Below are 17,768 nucleotides of genomic sequence, written 5' to 3'. Positions count from 1 at the left end.
CACAATATGGCATGAACATGGTAAGAAAGATGCTCAGGATGCAGAAGGAGCAAAGAATAGACACGTGGATCCCATACTGTTTAAGCTATAGTGCAATCCTAAATATAGCTATGTACAAAAATGTCTACAACTTAATAGACACAAGAAACTAAAAACCACTACTAGGAAAGGGGGCTAAAGAGAAAAAGGCAGGATTCCAAGGAGGAAATACAAAATGAGCTGCCTTCCTGTGAACACTGCAAGTTCCTCCCCGATGGTAGTGCAGGCATGCCACCATATTTGATGCTTATTTTTATTTTGAACTAACAGCAAGTATCAAAATGTCCTTGTTGTGTGTGGCTGATGGAAGTGTAAATTTCTTCAGTCTTTGGAAATTAACGTCAGAAGTATCTGTTAAAAGGCCTTAACAGATAACCTCTGTTAAGGGGCCAGTAACACCTTCCACTTTTAGAAAAATAACCTTGGGAAGTAGATACTAACACACACTTAAATGTCGTGCTGAAATTGGAAGAGCAGAGAGGTAGTCTGAACTGGGAAGTCCCGAGTGACATCTAGAGGTGAACACGCAAAGATTTTGTATCTTGCTGTCAAAGCTTTCTGTCTACCGTTGTGAAGCTGTCTGTAATTTCAGTTTTCTAAAAGGAGTCCACACTGCTATAACAATCTTCCCACTGAAAATAAAAAACACAGTGGAATGTACACAAGTTGCATTCTGTTAATTCAGAGAAAAAAATAAAATTTATTATTGGTTCCTTACACCATTTATACAACCCCTAAAAAGGCTATGTTTTAGTAGGAGAGTACCAGGTATTCAATTCTGAAGGAGAAAGAAGTTCAAGAGAACAGAGCAACTGCTGTCTCCACAATAGGAAATAGAAACATGGCCCCGCATTTGCTGGGTCCCAGCACTGAGAGCCTGCACCTGACCCGCGTCACATCTCTCCCAGGTACAAAGAAGCCGTGCTGGCTTATGAGAATGCGAAGCAGTGGAACAGCGTCATCCGCATCTACCTGGACCACCTCAACAACCCCGAAAAGGCTGTCAGCATCGTCAGAGAGACCCAGTCTCTGGATGGAGCCAAGATGGTAGCCAGGTGACAGCACACTTGTGTGTTTGGACCGCCAACAACCAAATATAAAAGAAAGACCCCCCCCATCAAGTGTATAAAGTCCTTTTCTGTTCTTATTAGCTCTAGACACTGCAGTGCAGTGACCGTTGCGGTCAGCGTGTGTGTGTCGAGTATAGAGTATGATGCAGAATACAGCTATGGGATGAGTTTTTATTTTTACCTAGTGGAGAAATATTTTGTTTTATAGGTCCTGGTACTTGTTAGTTCTCTCATTACTGGGATAAACTACCTACAAAAGCAACTTGGGGGCTTTATTTTGCCTTACATTGATGAGAGAACTGTCGGTCACACAGGGAAAGAACAGTGGGTAGCAGGTCCCAGGAAGCTGGCACCACATCGGGACCAGATGGCATCGGGTCAGGAGCAGAGAGAGGTGGATGCTGGACGCAGCTCCCCTTCTCCTTTTACTCAGACTGGGTCCTAGCCCACAGAATGATGCTGCCCACATTTTTGTGGGTCCTCGCACTTCAACCCAGCTTAGAGACTGCCTCAGACATGCCCAAAAGTGACCTCCTGGATGATTCTAGATCCTGTCGAGTTGATGAATTTGACCACCACAGTCAAACTTGCCACGAGAGGCCAGCTAACTAATGTCCTTTGTCACAGGTTCTTTCTCCAGCTTGGCGACTATGGGTCTGCCATCCAGTTCCTGGTCCTGTCCAAATGTAACAATGAGGCCTTCACCCTGGCTCAGCAGCACAACAAAATGGAAATCTACGCAGACATCATTGGTAAACGCCATTGTTTCCCTATCATAGATAGCAACATTGACTCTTACAATCGAAAGCCTAGATGGGTGTACATACAAGCACTCCTGTAGAGACCTAAGCCATGTATGCACATACATTACTTGCTGGGTTTCAGGCTCCCTGCAGCCTAAAGGTGAGGTAGAATTATAAGAGCAACCATCAGAAATGTGGGGTCAATTACAAGAGAGACCACGATTCCCAAACCCTGCTTTTTATCAACAACAAGTGGTGAGCAAGACTTCACCATGAAGGTGATGGGAAACGCAGGATGATCTTAGACAATAAAACCATTTTCAGGGGCTGGGGAGATGACAGCGATCATCAGGTTTCGCTCAGGTATTTTACTCAGTGACTGTGTCTTCTAGGTTCTGAGGACACAACTAATGAAGATTACCAAAGCATCGCCTTATATTTTGAAGGGGAAAAGAGACACTTTCAGGCTGGAAAATTCTTCTTGCTGTGTGGCCAGTATTCACGGGTTAGTATTTGCCAAGGAGACATCCCCGGACCCCACAGGAGGATATAGGTCCACTTCCCAGCTCCCGAATAACACATGGAGACTTATTTATGATTGCCCTGCCTTAGCTTGACTTGTTTCTAGTCAGCTTTTCATAAATTATCCCGTCTACCTTGTGCCTCTGGGCTTTTACCTTTCTCTGTTTCTGTATATCTTTTCTTTCCTTCTTATTCTCTGTCTGGCTGACTGGCTGGCCCCTGGCATCCTCCTCTCCTCCTTTTCTCCCTCCCTTATTTTTTCTCTTTCCTTCTATATATTCTCTCTGTCTGTGTAGCCCTCTTCTGCCTTGCTATTGGCTCTTCAGCTTTTTATTAGATCAATCAGATGTTTTAGGCAAGAAAAAGAACACAGCTTCATGGAGTTGAACAAATACAACATAAAAAAATACAACACATCTTTGAATCAGTAAACAAATATTCCACAGCATAAATGAATGTAACACATCTTCAACTAATACTCCACAACAAACATGCTAAGCACAAACCTCCCAGTGAGCCCCCACCTCACCCTTCAGAGCCATCTTTGAAATCCCCTCCTCCACACATACATACACAGGCTCCCTAAACCCTCTCCCTGCCCCATTTATTCAAAGTACCATTAACCTGACCTGGAGCCAGGTTTCCCTGCTTCCAGTTACATAGTCCGCAGCCTAGTCTGCATAATGAGTTCCAAGCCAGCCAGTGCCACACAGTGAGACCCTGTCACCAAAGAATGAAGGCAGAGACCCGGAACTCTGCAGGCCCCTGGTTGAGATCAAGACATGCCTCCATTTAGTCTGTGTCAGAGCTGATTGCCCCCATTCTAACTGCTCCCATCTCTCGTTTTAGGCACTAAAGCACTTCCTGAAATGCCCAAACTCAGAAGATAATGTAGCAATAGAAATGGCGATTGAAACTGTAAGTAAACGCTGAACTGAAACTTTGAAGGATGCTAATAGTTTTTTTGGCGTTGGTTTTAATTTCTGATGACCTTCCCCGGAGCCAGGAATGTAGCTCCATTGGTAGAGTGTACTCAGGAAGCCTGGGGTCAATCCCCAGCATCGCGTGGTGGTTCATGCCTATAATCCCAGAAGATGCAGATAGAAGACTCAGGATTATCCTCTGCTAAATAGTGAGTTAGAGGCCAGCCTGGGCTACATGAGACCCCTGTTTTAAAACCAAACAGAACCTGGTGGTGGTGGTGCATGCCTTTAATCTCAGCACTTGGGAGGCAGAGGTAGGTGGATCTCTGAGTTTGAGGCCAGCCTGATCTACAAAGTGAATTCCAGAATGGCCAAGGCTACACAGAGAAACCCTGTCTCAAACAGAAACTTTCAAATATATGCAAAACTTCACCAAGCCATACAGCAAACTCCTATAGCCATCATCTGACGTCGACAGCTGTCAGCACACGTCTTTATTCACACCCTAACCTCTTTCCTGAATTATTTTCAAGCAAACAAGATCTCTCCTTCACATCAGAATACACTGTCTGAATTAGCAAAAGAAGATCCTGTGGGTCGCCCTTTGGGTAAAACTTGCTCATAGCTAATGTTGCTGCAGCGCTCCCTGTCCTGGAGGGTGCACAGGTAGCCTAGGCATCTCCCATAAACCCACGTCTGTGGAGCTCTCACACCGAGTGGTAGAGCTTGTCAGGAAGTCCCCACATTCTGAAGCTGATGTGTTCCCCAATTGGAAACTCGCTGGGCATTATGCTGACGCTTGAAAAGTTTCTTTTCTCGGGGTCCAGGGAGGAGGTGGCTCCGTAGGGAAGAGCCATGGCTGTGAAGGCCAAGGACCTGAGTTCAAATCCTCAGCACCCTCATAAAGGCCAAGCATAGTCACATGCACCTGTAGTGCCTGCACTGGAGGTGAGGGTAAGACAGGTAGATCCAGGAGCTTGCCGGGCAGCCAGCATGGCTGAAACGGCAGCTTTGGGCTCAGTGAGAGCCCCTGTCTCAAAAACGTAAGGTGAGACCAATAGAAGAAGAAACCTGACGTCTTCCATTGGCCTCTGCCCACAGGATGCATATGCACTACACACACACACACACACACACCAAAGTTTGAGTTCAGAGTCTCAGATTAGGATGCTCAGCCTGCGTAAGACTCAGCACATATGCTCAAAATATAGAGCTGTTTGAAAAGTGTGTTAGTCGCCAAACTTAAGAGAGGTTTTGGTGGCAGTATTGGTGATCCTGGGTTGGTTAAGGTTTATTTTTATTTTACGTGTATCATGTTTTGCCTGCATGTGTGTCTGTGCCCCACATCTGTGCAGTGCCTGTAGAGCCAGGAGAGAGCATTTGATCCTCTGAGACTGGAGTTCCAGGTGCCTGTAGAGCCAGGAGAGAGCATTTGATCCTCTGAGACTGGAGTTCCAGGTGCCTGTGAGCTGTCATGTGGGTGCTGGGAACAGAACCTGGCAGCCAGTGTTCTTAACCCTGAGCCATCCCTCCAGCCCCTGGGTGTGTGTGTGTGTGTGTGTGTGTGTGTGTGTGTGTGTGTATGATTTATTATGTGTATATGGGGGAAGGAACCAATAGAAGATGTTGAATCCCCTGAAGCTAGAATTAATAAGACAGTTATGAGCTATTTGATGTGGGTGCTGGGAATTCAGCTATGGTCCTCTGGAAGAACAGCAAATGCCCTTAACTGCTGAGCCATCTCTCCAGCCCCTTGATGTTTTTATAAACCCCCAAGAAGTACATTCTCTGTATATAGCGGAAAAGCTCATACTTTGATACAAGCAGCTAAGACAACCTACAGCTTCTAAGGATGGGATTTTACTGCAGAAGACTACAACCCACTGCTAAAGACTCCAGGCTAAATTGTATTTCAGGTCATTTACGTGGATGATCTTAGGTGGTTTTATTCCATTTCCTTAGCAGAAAGTGGTTTCCTTTTCTACCCAGCCCTTATATCCTATCCCTGCTAGGTTTAAGATGCAGAATTTATGAGGTTTCTCTCTTGTGAACCAGGTGGGCCAGGCCAAAGACGAACTTCTGACCAATCAACTGATAGACCACCTGATGGGGGAGAGCGATGGCATGCCGAAGGTACAGGAGGCTCTTCACTGCCGGGTGTTCACGCCCCAGCCAGGCTCCTGTCATGACTTTGGAGACCTACAGGAGTGTCACCGTGTCACCCTGGAAGCAGCCATCCCCCACACTCTAGAGGATGCCATGAACGTGCCCTTTAGAACTGACCAGGAACCTGTGCGATAGCCACACCCCCTGATGTAGCCATCACCCCGCCCACAGTTTTTTCTAAACCGTCACAGTTTCGTTTATTCTAGGCACTGAGAAAGCAATCATTGAAACAAACTGTTGACTTAACAATGGGCCCTAAAAATTGGAGTGTTTTATTCATATTTTTTAAATATTTATTTATTTATTATGTATACAATATTCTGTCTGTGTGTATGTCTGTAGGCCTGAAGAGAGCACCAGACCTCATTCCAGATGGTTGTGAGCCACCATGTGGTTGCTGGGAATTGAACTCGGGACCTTTGGAAGAGCAGGCAATGCTCTTAACCACTGAGCCATCTCTCCAGCCCCTTTATTCATATTTTTAATTTTAGAAATAATCTAAACATAAGTATAAATCACTATAAGGTCAGCGGCCAAGAGCATATGTCAGAATCCATGGCTATAGACATCTGTCTGCGCTGTCCTGGTGAGGACAGATGTGATACCTTAGGAAGTGCCCGGAGCCCTTTGTGTCCCTTTGTCTCCGTGTTCAGAGCCATCTGCTGTGGCAGACTCTGGCCACTAGTGTGGGGAGACATTAGCCCCCTCCCAGTAGGCTATCACCCTTATCATATAGATAAAGCCACTGAGACCCAGAGGGACTTCGGTGACTTGCCCCTCCCATTATGTCCGCTAATTTTAATAACCTGGAAACCAGCCCCAGGTACAGAATGAGCCAGCCCCTGTTTGGACTTGGGTGGGAATGGCTAAGGGGACTTGCATCAGTGTTAAGATGCCCTTCCCACCCAAGAGAGGCTGTCTGGGGCAGGGATAGAATGTATCTGGTGATGCTGCTCCATGCCCCTCCCCAAGCCCAGGAGAGGCTGTGTGGAGCAGGGTAGACTGCATCTGGTGACACTGTCCCAGGCCTCACTCTGTCCCCCTCCTTTCACCTTACTGTCCACAACATGAGGACACTGAAGGTTTAGCTGTTTCCTAACCACTTAGTTCAGCACGCTAAGCTGAGCAAACTGGCTTTTAAAAACATCGCTCCTGTTACTGGGAGCTGAATGTGGACTGAAAGGCACAGTTATAAGTCTTTCTCCCCCAGGATGCCAAGTACCTGTTCCGCTTGTACATGGCGCTGAAGCAATACCGTGAAGCCGCCCGGACCGCCATCATCATCGCCAGAGAAGAGCAGTCTGCAGGTGCGTACCGACTGGCTTCTGTGGTCCTGGGACCAAGCCAGGGCCCTGCCCATGCAGGGACAGTGCTTTACCGCCAAGCTGCTACTCCTGTACCAGGTCCTTTTTTTTTTTTCCTACCCAAACAGGTAATGAGATAAAGCCCAGGAAAGAGTAGCTAACTTCTAGCCTAGGCTTGCTCTAACCCCAAAGGACCAAACAGATTTTTCTCTTAGATTCAGAGAAGGAAAAATCATTCCCTGTCTGAAGGGATGTGGGTAGCTGTGCTGAGGCCTTCTCTTGCTGGGCAGTTTCTTCTCTTTGTAACCACATCCTGGGAGCTCAGGGGCCACTGAGAACTGGGCCACAGTTCTGCCCTTTAGGATCAGGGATTAGATCAGAAGGAAGAGAAAGAAATTGAATTCAGAGTTGCTATTCAAGATGACAAGTGCTAGACTAGAAAGAGAAATATGATCAGAAAGGACCCAGGCCCCTAAGGATACAGGAAGAGTCTGCACTGGGGAGATGGAGGATGGGGTGAGGATGATGGAAGGACCAGGACCCCTAAGGATACAGGAAGGGTCTGCACTGGGGAGATGGAGGATAGGGTGAGGATGATGGAAGGACCAGGACCCCTAAGGATACAGGAAGGGTCTGCACTGGGGAGATGGAGGATGGGGTGAGGATGATGGAAGGACCAGGACCCCTAAGGATACAGGAAGGGTCTGCACTGGGGAGATGGAGGATGGGGTGAGGATGATGGAAGGACCAGGACCCCTAAGGATACAGGAAGGGTCTGCAGTGGGGAGATGGAGGATGGGGTGAGGATGATGGAAGGACCCAGGACCCCTAAGGATACAGGAAGGGTCTGCACTGGGGAGATGGAGGATGGGGTGAGGATGATGGAAGGACCAGGACCCCTAAGGATACAGGAAGGGTCTGCACTGGGGAGATGGAGGATAGGGTGAGGATGATGGAAGGACCAGGACCCCTAAGGATACAGGAAGGGTCTGCACTGGGGAGATGGAGGATGGGGTGAGGATGATGGAAGGACCAGGACCCCTAAGGATACAGGAAGGGTCTGCACTGGGGAGATGGAGGATGGGGTGAGGATGATGGAAGGACCCAGGCCCCTAAGGATACAGGAAGGGTCTTCACTGGGGAGATGGAGGATGGGGTGAGGATGATGGAAGGACCAGGACCCCTAAGGATACAGGAAGGGTCTGCACTGGGGAGATAGAGGGTGAGGATGAGGATGATGGAAGGACCAGGACCCCTAAGGATACAGGAAGGGTCTGCACTAGGGAGATGGAGGATGGGGTGAGGATGATGGAAGGACCAGGACCCCTAAGGATACAGGAAGAGTCTGCACTGGGGAGATGGAGGATGGGGTGAGGATGATGGAAGGACCAGGACCCCTAAGGATACAGGAAGGGTCTGCACTAAGGAGATGGAGGATGGGGTGAGGATGATGGAAGGAGATTGGGGTGAAGTAACAGAGAGAGCAAGAGATGAGACCAGTGCTCTGAGCAAGACCAAGAAGGGCTGGGAAGGTGGCAGGCTAGCTCCAATGGGGCTTTGAGCCTCTGCTAAGGAATTTTCATTTGATCTCACTGCATTTGGGGGGTCTTGTTTGGTGGTACTGGGGCTAGCACCTCACACATACTAGATATCATGCCAGTGAGCTGTGGGTTTGCAGCCTCAGGGTGTTGGGCTTGGGGGTGAAACTTGAAGTTTTAGAAACCCTGAAAGGAAGACTGATTGGTTCAGGGCCACAGAATAGTGTGGGGACTCGGACCATGGGCCTGAGGAGGAGACCGAACTTGAAGGATTTGAACTCAGTGCACTGTGGGGGTGACCTCTAAGGCACCACCGTTTTCCCTAGAATGACTCACAAAAGGAGAAAAGGCTGTTACGTTGCCATATGGTTGAAGACTGTTAGTAGCAGGACTAACAGCCCGACCTGTGAGGTGAGGTCTCAGGTCTTCTGCAGTAACACCTGCTCCTTTTCCAAGGGAACTACCGGAACGCACATGATGTTCTCTTCAGTATGTACGCAGAACTGAAGTCACAGAAGATCAAAATCCCCTCCGAAATGGCCACCAACCTCATGATCCTGCACAGTTACATACTCGTGAAGGTGAGGCTGGGCCGAGTGGTGTGGGATCTACCGGCCAGGAGGCCTGCTCACCCAGCGGGGCTTCCTTCTGGTCCTCCGAGATTTAGAACCATTCCCTGCATCTCTAGATTCTCAAGTAGCAAAGCAGCACAGGCCAGCTCCAGTGTGGTGCCATTTTATACCAAAGAGCAAGAAGTAAGCAGGTACAATAGATCATAAAAGGAGAAGCCTGGAGACAGCGGTGGCTTCCTCCTGGGGAATCATGTGAGGCAGGGTTGAAAACACTAAAGCCCATTCAGGGGAGGAAAGATGGGTGCAGACTTTGCCGTGTGTGTTTCTCCAGGTTTGGTTTTTATTGTTTTTAACACAGGATCTCCCTACATCGGCTGGCCTATTTATTTCTAGTTGTGATGTGGAGCCTTTCTGTTTTTCTATTTTTTATGTATGTATAGATTGGGATTGAGCCCAGGGCCTCACACATAATAGACAAACACTGTACCTCTGAGCTGCATCCCATCCCAGTATACTGGGGTTTGTTTGCTTGTTCTGTTATTGTTTGTTTTAAAACAGAGTCATGCTGTTATTCCTGGCTGGCTGGAACTTACCGTGTAAAACAGACTGGTTCTGAATTGTGGCAATCTTCCTGCCTCTGCCTCGGGTCACCAGTGCCAGGATTATAGCATGCACCACCATGCCTGGCTTCTGTTTTTTAAGATTTATTTTTATTATTTTTAATATGTGTTTGAGTATGTGCACAGTGTAGTGCCCACAGAAACCACTGGCATCGGATCCCACTAGAGCAGGAGTTATGATCCACCTCACGGTACTGGGAACTAAATCAAGTCACTGAGCCCTCTCTCCACGCCCTCTATTATTATACACTTAGGTATATATTATACACTTAGGTCTTTGTAAAGATGCAAACAGGCTTCAATTAACAAATTTTCCCAAAATGTCAGTGCTACCCGAGTCTCTAAGTCAGTTATCTGTTCAGTACAGCGAGCTCATTCAACCTTGATGGCCCCTCACAAAGTTAAAAGGATTTGAATCCTAACTACCAGCTAGTTAAACGTAGCTCCACAGAACTTTCTAGTGGCGGGACTGTTGGTGTCTGTGCTGACCGGTATGGTGGCCTCGTCTGGCTGCGGAGCACTTGGCAGGGAGCAGGCACAGCAGGCAGAGTGAACTTTTAACTTTACATAGTTTAATTGTTAGACTTGAGTAACCACGGTATAGACTCACAGGCCTGAAACACTTATTATAAAGAGTAGGCATTTAGACCCCAACATTCAGCCCTGGGAGTGTACCTCCCTTCAGAGCATCTAGTGGACCAAAGGCTAGAGAAGCAGAGGGTTCATCCCCAGCTTCAGACATGAGAAATGAGTTCAGTGGCTCAGGAAGTAAGTTCATAGCCAGCAAAATGGAGAAAAGTTCAAAAAAGGTGATGGAAGATGAAGCTGAGCAAGAGCGGGGTTCTAGGAGGAGCTGAGCAAGCAGAGCTGGCCCCCAGCTCCCCTGGCCCCCAGCTCCCGTGGCCACCTCTCCACGCTGAACCAGCCTTGCACCCCCTCCATGATGGAGCACCCTCGTGCCTTCCCCTTTGTGCCAGTTTCTCACAAAGCAGCAAGCACTTCCTAAAATTTGTGACTGTAGCTATCAAAACTGCTTAACTCTTGGGAGGGCCACAGTGGCTCGCACTTTGAATCCTAGCACTTGGGAGGCCCAGGCAGGTGGAACTCTTTGAATCCCAGGAAAGCCTGGTCTACATAGTGAGTTCCAGGACAGCCAAAGTTACATAGACACCCTGTCTCAAAACAAAACAAAACAAGGCGGGCAGTGGCGGCGTACACCTTTAGTCCCAACACTCAAGAGGCAGAGATGAGCAGATCTCTGAGTTTGAGGCTAGCCTGGTCTACAGAGTCATTTCCAGGACAGTCAGGACTACACAGAGAAACCTTATGTTGAAAAACAAAACAAAGACCAAAAAAACATTGAATTATGTCAAGGCTGAAGAAACTGATGCTTAATTTTGTCACAGTATCCTTATGGCTTTGGGGCTGGGCCTCTGCCTACTGCAGCTTCGTCCTGCCTTCAGCCCCCCCTTGCTTCCCAGACCCCATCCAGATTTGCCTGACTTCAGTTCCTTCCCACTGCAGGCTGAACTCACTTCGTTCACAGCCCCTCTCTTCCTCCTAGACCTTGGCTCACTCAGTGCTCAGCTCTCACTACAACTTAAACAACTTGTTAGCCCACAGAAGCTGGTAAAAGACGGACCAGGGATTTACGTTGGGTCCCAAGGCAGAATACAATACTGAGCATTGCTATGGTGCCAGATGCCAGCTGTTGAAGAACATAGGACGTAGCTATGGTGTCAGGAACCAGCTGTTGAAGAACATAGGACATAGCCAGGGTACAGGAACCAGTTTTTGAAGGAGAACATAGGACATAGCCATGGTGCTAGGTGCCAGCTGTTGAAGAGAAAGTAGGACAGCACAGTCCAGTGGCAAGGCTTGGGAATCTCAGCTCAGTTGTCTGGGCCACAGGCAATGAATTGTTTGGGGAAAGAAAGCACGGATTGGAGCTAATATAAGGCATCATTTATTTCAGATTCATGTTAAGAGCGGAGATCATATGAAGGGGGCACGCATGCTCATTCGAGTGGCCAACAACATCAGCAAGTTCCCATCCCGTAAGTCCTGTCTTAAGGGAGCTCTGCGCGCACTTGGGGCTCAGCGCTGAGGTGTGCACTCCCCAGCCAGGCGTGCTCAGAGCTCCCTGTGTTGTCAGGTCGTTTATCTCCACAGCAACCCAGAAAGTGGCAGGCTGGGGTCCCAGAAACTCTGCAAGGCTCAGCCCACAGTAGTGCAAACACGAAGGTCTATTATACCAAAGGGAAAAGGGCGGCGGAGAGCAAGATGACCGGGGGAAAAAAAGGCCCAATGGAACCAAGTGCGGACAGATGCTTTTGAAACTCCTCTGTGCATGACACGGAACCCGAGTCATAGCATTGCCAGGAGCACATCAGATTCCACCCAGGGTTTTCACTGGCAGTTTGTCACACAGGACCATCCTGCCTGGCAGGTCAAAGGGAAGTAACATGTGCCCAAGATCACATTGTCTAACACTGTCATCTGCTACTTTCAAGCCTGGCTTCCGGGAAAGGTCCCTTTCTCCCAGACCTGTTTTTAGAACACCCTTAAATGAACAGCCTTCGTCACACAGTGTGACAGGTGTCAGCAAACTTGCTGTAGAGAGCCAGATGTTAGACATCTTAATCCACTTGGTCTGTCACTCGTCAGTCACCCCGTGGTGTGACTGGGGCTGAGCTCTGATGGAGCTTTAACTTCTGGACACAGAAATCTGAAGCTCATGTGACTTTAACACGTCACACAAAATATTACTGTTATTTCTTTCAACCAGTTCCTGGGCCGTACAAAAGTCAGAGGGCCAGACTCACCACCCTGTCCTCTCTGGGTTTGTTTGTGAGATGTGGCTCGTGTGGTCCAGACTAACAGTGCACTCAGCTGTCTCCTTTCTGCTCCCTGCGTGTCCTGCAGATATCGTGCCTATCCTGACATCGACTGTGATTGAGTGTCACAGGGCAGGCCTGAAGAACTCTGCTTTTAGCTTTGCGGCTATGCTGATGAGGCCCGAATACCGCAACAAAATTGATGCCAAGTACAAAAAGAAAATTGAAGCGATGGTCAGGTGGGCAGAGCACCCATTTCTACTGTCCAAACACATCTTTGGGGTACTTTTCAGATGGGACTTCTAATATATATATATATATATATAGGCTCCGAGATAAAGTGGGTAAGGGTAGGGGCAGAGGTCATAGCTGACATTTACTGTCAACCTAACTGAATTTAGCGTCACCTAGGAGACATACCTTTGGGTATGTGTACAGGGTGCATTCCCCGCCCCGAATGCAGGCTGAACTCCAAACCGGATAAAAGGAAGAGTGGGTGAGCTGAACTTCCCTCTGCGCTCCAGCCGCCGCCCACTCCTCCATGATAGGCCCTGTGAACTAGGAGCCGAAGTAACTGCTGCCTCCCCTCAGCTGACTCCTGCTAGGCATTTTTATCACTAGAGGGGTAACTAATAATAGGGAATAAAAGCGACAGGAACCCCACTGATGTCTGGTCAGAACTTATGGGAACCATACACAAGGCATCGTCGACCAGGGATGGTGCCCCTGTGTACTGATGCCATTTTCCCAGGGCCGTCCAGAGCATACGGGGCTCCTCTTCCGCAAGGTTGCGAGACAGCTGCCACATCTACACACCACATCTCCATTCAAGGCAGGAAGAAGAGAGAGAATTAAGGAATCCATGGGTCTTTGCCTTTGTGTCCAGGGCTACTTCACTCTGATTTCCAACATAGCCACAGAGAGCCGCCCTGTGAAGCATTCTGTCAAGTGTGAAAATGGCTCTTAGACAGACAGCATTGTCTGCCGTAGAGAGGTTGAACAAAAGCATGGATGTTCTCCGCATGGAAACTCCACATTGGCACAGAGCACTGCCAGCAGAGCCTCCAGATGCAAGCACTGTGATGAAGGCAGGCCTGGCTTCCTAGAAGACTCTGCTGTGCCTGTTCCACAGACCCTGCACGGCTGTGGGGAAGTGGGGAACACATGGCAGAATGTCTCTCCTCATGGCAATCAGTAAGCAGAGAGAGGGACAGACAAGGGGCCAGGGCATGACATTCTTCAAAGATATGCCCCCTACCCTTGCCCCACAACTGACTTCCTCTTTCCGCAGTTCCAAATCCCCCGTCATTCAGAGCCTACATGATCAACACTTCCCAAAGGGCCTCTCTGAACACTGCTGGCAGTGGGGCACACCTTCAGTACACAGCCCATTGTGGGGACATTATCTCCTAGACAGAAGTAGAACACCACTGGGAATCTACAAAAGGAAAAATCCGTTGTATCTCTGTACTACGTAATCAGTAGTGACAGTCTAACTAGGGACCTTGACGCAGCCAGGCAAGTAATGGTAATGGCAAGCGGAAGCAAGCAGACTTGAGTGCTGTCCTAGTGAGGGTTACTATTGCTATGATCAAACACCATGACCAAAAAGCAAGGGAGAGAGGGCTTGTTGGGCTTATACTTCCGTAAATGATCAATATAGTCAGGAACTCAAACAGGGCAGGAACCTGGAGGCAGCAGCCAGAGGCCAAGGAGTCCTTACAGGACTCAGGACCACCAGTCCAGAGGTGGCCCCACCCATCACTCACTAAGAAAATACCATACATGTTTGTCTACAGCCCGATCTTATGAAAGTATTTTCTCAATTGGGGCTCGCTCCTCTTCAGTGACTCTAGTTTGTGTCAAGTTGACTGACACAAACCTGCCAGTACAAATGCTAATCCTGACAGGAAATGCCCCATGGCAGAGCTTTGAGGCTGGTCAACCTAAGTGGCTTCAACTAAGTCAGTCTGACCCAGGGAACCTTCCAGTGTAGAATAACATGACCGCAAGATGGACGGATGGCTCAGTGCCGACCCTGGAGAGACTTGTTCTCTTCCCCACACAACAGGAGCGGCCAGTAGCTATGTGCTCCAAAGCGGCAGCTGCTAGTCACCAGTGGCTACAAAGTTAGGACAGCCCACCGGCCTGGAAATGTCTATTAAAACAGCTGGGTGGTCTTTACTTGAGTTACACAGAAGGGAGACACGGGAAATCCCACAGTGGCCACGAGACAGTGCCACCAGTGCGGTGCTCATGAATGCCAGCTGGACCTGGCCAGGCCAAATGTGCTCCATCCTCCCAGGAGCTGGGAAATCTGAGCCCGCAAATAAGTTCTTTCCAGATTAACGCCTTTCTCTGCTCACCGCGGTGCTGGGAACCAAGTGGTGTTTGTAAATGACACGTGATGCTTTCTCCAGGAGACCAGACACATCCGAGACAGAAGAGGTCACCACCCCATGTCCCTTCTGTCAGTTTCTTCTCCCAGAATGTGAGCTGCTTTGTCCCGGCTGCAAAAACAACATCCCCTACTGCATTGCAACAGTAAGTGTCTTTGTAATCATAATGTCCCTTTCCAGTTGAATATTTGGCACACCAGTGTTTCTTCACCTTTGACTCATCTTCCAGAAAACGTTTAGCATGAAATTCCAGGCAGCCGAGGTGAGGTTCGGAGCCCACAGGAATCCAGGAGTTAGGCAGCCGCACACTCAGCAGGCTGAGGTGTGCTCACATGCTTTTTCTGCCACCTAGTGGCTTCGTGACACAGTGCAGTCTGCTCCTTGTAGGCTTGCCTGTGCTTTGTTCTCAGGTCAGCTGCATTGGTGAGAGCACACCCCCCCAAAAAGACCTACTTATCAGAAAACTAAAATGTCAAATTTGTTCATCCTATGACTACCATAAGCTATAATCTGAAAGAAGATAAATTCACATACTGGAATAAAAGGCGGTCTAGTCCCTCTCTAAGAACGAGTGTAAAAGTGGAGCCCAGCTGCAGCCCTTCGGCTGCATCCTTCTAGACAGATGAAGTAGCAATAGTGTCCCAAGTCAGAGAAACTCTTAATGTTTCCAGGGCCGGCACATGCTGAAAGACGACTGGACGATGTGCCCACACTGCGGCTTCCCTGCACTGTACTCTGAATTCAAGATGTAAGTGTGCATCCTTTCCCGTCACTTAATGAGTAGAAACAGGCCTTTTCTGGATTCGTCCACTCCTTCCCTTTGAGGGCTCCTCTGTGTTCTTGGACGAACCTTGTGACCTCTAAGAGCATTCTCCCCCAGGGGATCTTCCCTGACACAAGTCCTTATCCTGCCTCAGTGGGCGGAGGCATTAAGAGGTGTAGGCAGAAGTGGCTGATTTTTCTATGAGCTTAACCCGAAGATAGACAAATAACTCTGCATTTATCTCCCCCCAAACAGCTTACTAAACAGTGAAAGCACATGTCCCATGTGTTCAGAAAGATTAAACTCTAGTCAACTGAAAAAGATTTCAGACTGCACGCAGCACCTACGGACAGAGACGGAACAGTGAGCCGCAGGCCCAGGTAAGGCCCCACTGCGCACTCTCCTCCTGGGCCGCAAAGCCCAGGGTCCACAGCTTAATGCTTCATGCTGGCAATGGCTCCTTCTGTGCAATGTGTAATTCTCAACTGTCTTAACAGACTTATTTATTTAAATGTTAAAGTGATAGTAATATGGCTTCCCAAGTGGCTAAAGTTAATTTAGCCAAGCATCATGAATTCTAACTAGACTGATTTACCAAACTGAGCTTCTTTTTAATAGCCCCTTAAAGCTAGAGCCAGCTTTCTTTAAATGGGAGCTTTTTAGTTGACTATTTGCAGTACAAAGTTTGACTTCCAGAGATGTTGAAATCCCAGGGCTTTTTTTCCTAAGTCTCGCTTTGGCCACACAAACTTTGCAGATAGTCCTTCTACCACCTCATTCTGGTGACAGGATTTTTGTTCACATGGGATTAAAGGCTCACAACACCATCCCTCACTTTATTAGGATTTAAGAAATATCCTAATTAGTTTCTTAGTTTTCTGAATGTTGAATTTTGTCAATGAATCATGTGATGACAAAGGTTTCTCCCTTTATTCCATTTAGTGGGTTATATTGATAAAATAAAATCAACTTTTACTCAGGAGATAAACTCACCTCATCAGAACATGGTTTCTAGCCATTCCTTGGCTCAAGGACTTTACCCTCAAGTGCAGATACAGGGCCTGAATCTAACCCAGCAGATTCTTTGAAAAGATGACATCCTCCAGCTGTGCTGCTGTTGGTTGCTTATTCCTTTGGGCAGTTATTACATTTTGTCTCAAATCTACACCTGCATCTGTATGTCTCTACCACTTGTAAAAGTGGAGCCTTGTTAATAAAGCTCCAGGCTCTCTCCTGATACTGTCTTTGCATCAAGGTATGTGGTAGATTACAGAAGCCTGAACTGTGCTGTCAGAGCTCCTTGAAGTTGTCTTCAGTGAGTCAGGATGACCCACTGCTGTGCCGTCTCCTCATACAGTGAGGACTAAAGCTATTGCTCCCTGGCTTCCTTCAGAAAAGGAACCTTTGTCCAATTTCAGAAGAAAACATGCGCTCTACAGCCTGCCATGTTCACATCCCTGGCAGTAAGGCGGCTTTATTACTGCTCCTCCTGCTTGATAGCAGTGTCTCCACAGTGTGCCGTGCAGCTCAGTACTGTAGGTCCATAGGACGGGACGTCTGCAGGACTCATGCTCCAGAAATGAGCAGGAAGTCCAGCTTTCTTATGAGCAGGACAGCATTGAGACCTCCCTAAGGCATCTATTTGTCCCTTTCTTAGACAGCTCCTGAGTAGACGGCAGCTCCCTCAGGAGGCAGTGTCCACCCGGCAGACTTGAAGAGTGGTCCTTCCTGGATACAGTGACACGACCTGCTGCTTGCTGAGCTCTGTGTGTCCTCTTCAAAGTCCCACACGGTGTGTGCTCTGTACCGTTAGTAGTATATTGTAAATATCCAGTTTTCTAATGACTTTTTTATTTAAGTATCTTCTTTAAAATTAAACTGTTAACTAGATATTTGTAATATTTCCCTGGATTTGGATATAGAGAAAGTGATGGAGGAGGTGGCTTGGAGCCCTTATAGAGTCTGTCCCTTAAACCAAAACATCAAAGACAATTCATCTGTACAAAATGCATAAACCTAGTATCTGTCTGTCCATTCCGGTGCATGCTATGGATTCCTAGTGCAAAATTAAATCATCTGGTTTCCCCGGAAACATTGTTATGTTCCCAGAGCACGCGGCATACTCACTTGTAGGAAGTCTGTGCTTACCCACACCCTCAGCATGACCTGTGCGTAGCCAGTGTCACCAGTCTCAACAGCCAGCAGACATGTGAGTCGCCCGAACCAGGTGGTTCACGCACAACAGCCAACAACTGAGCATCATCAATAGCTT

The 17,768-nt window shown here is 48.1% G+C and overlaps 1 protein-coding gene across 4 annotated transcripts in view; it reads left to right on the top strand.

Annotated features, from left to right (window-relative positions):
- Positions 1–17,386, top strand: part of Wdr19 (WD repeat domain 19) — a 73,891-nt gene extending 56,505 nt beyond the window's left edge. For all 4 annotated transcript variants that reach the window (XM_041671590.1, XM_041671589.1, XM_041671591.1 and 1 more), the window contains 13 exons: positions 948–1,094; positions 1,737–1,861; positions 2,245–2,357; positions 3,224–3,292; positions 5,353–5,430; positions 6,674–6,770; positions 8,762–8,886; positions 11,473–11,554; positions 12,423–12,573; positions 14,755–14,878; positions 15,405–15,481; positions 15,752–15,876; positions 17,154–17,386. In XM_041671590.1, coding sequence (XP_041527524.1) covers positions 948–1,094; positions 1,737–1,861; positions 2,245–2,357; positions 3,224–3,292; positions 5,353–5,430; positions 6,674–6,770; positions 8,762–8,886; positions 11,473–11,554; positions 12,423–12,573; positions 14,755–14,878; positions 15,405–15,481; positions 15,752–15,863 — 1,300 coding nt within the window. In that variant the 3' untranslated portion in view covers positions 15,864–15,876; positions 17,154–17,386. The remainder of the gene's footprint in view (positions 1–947; positions 1,095–1,736; positions 1,862–2,244; positions 2,358–3,223; positions 3,293–5,352; positions 5,431–6,673; positions 6,771–8,761; positions 8,887–11,472; positions 11,555–12,422; positions 12,574–14,754; positions 14,879–15,404; positions 15,482–15,751; positions 15,877–17,153) is intronic.
- Positions 17,387–17,768: the final 382 nt, after the last annotated feature.

The sequence above is a fragment of the Microtus oregoni genome, unplaced genomic scaffold (assembly GCF_018167655.1).
Source record: "Microtus oregoni isolate MIOR12 unplaced genomic scaffold, Mior012 000021F_ref0000039, whole genome shotgun sequence".
Taxonomy (NCBI): domain Eukaryota; kingdom Metazoa; phylum Chordata; class Mammalia; order Rodentia; family Cricetidae; genus Microtus; species Microtus oregoni.
Note: the sequence above shows the minus strand (reverse complement) of the source record. Positions and strands in the feature narration are given on the sequence as shown.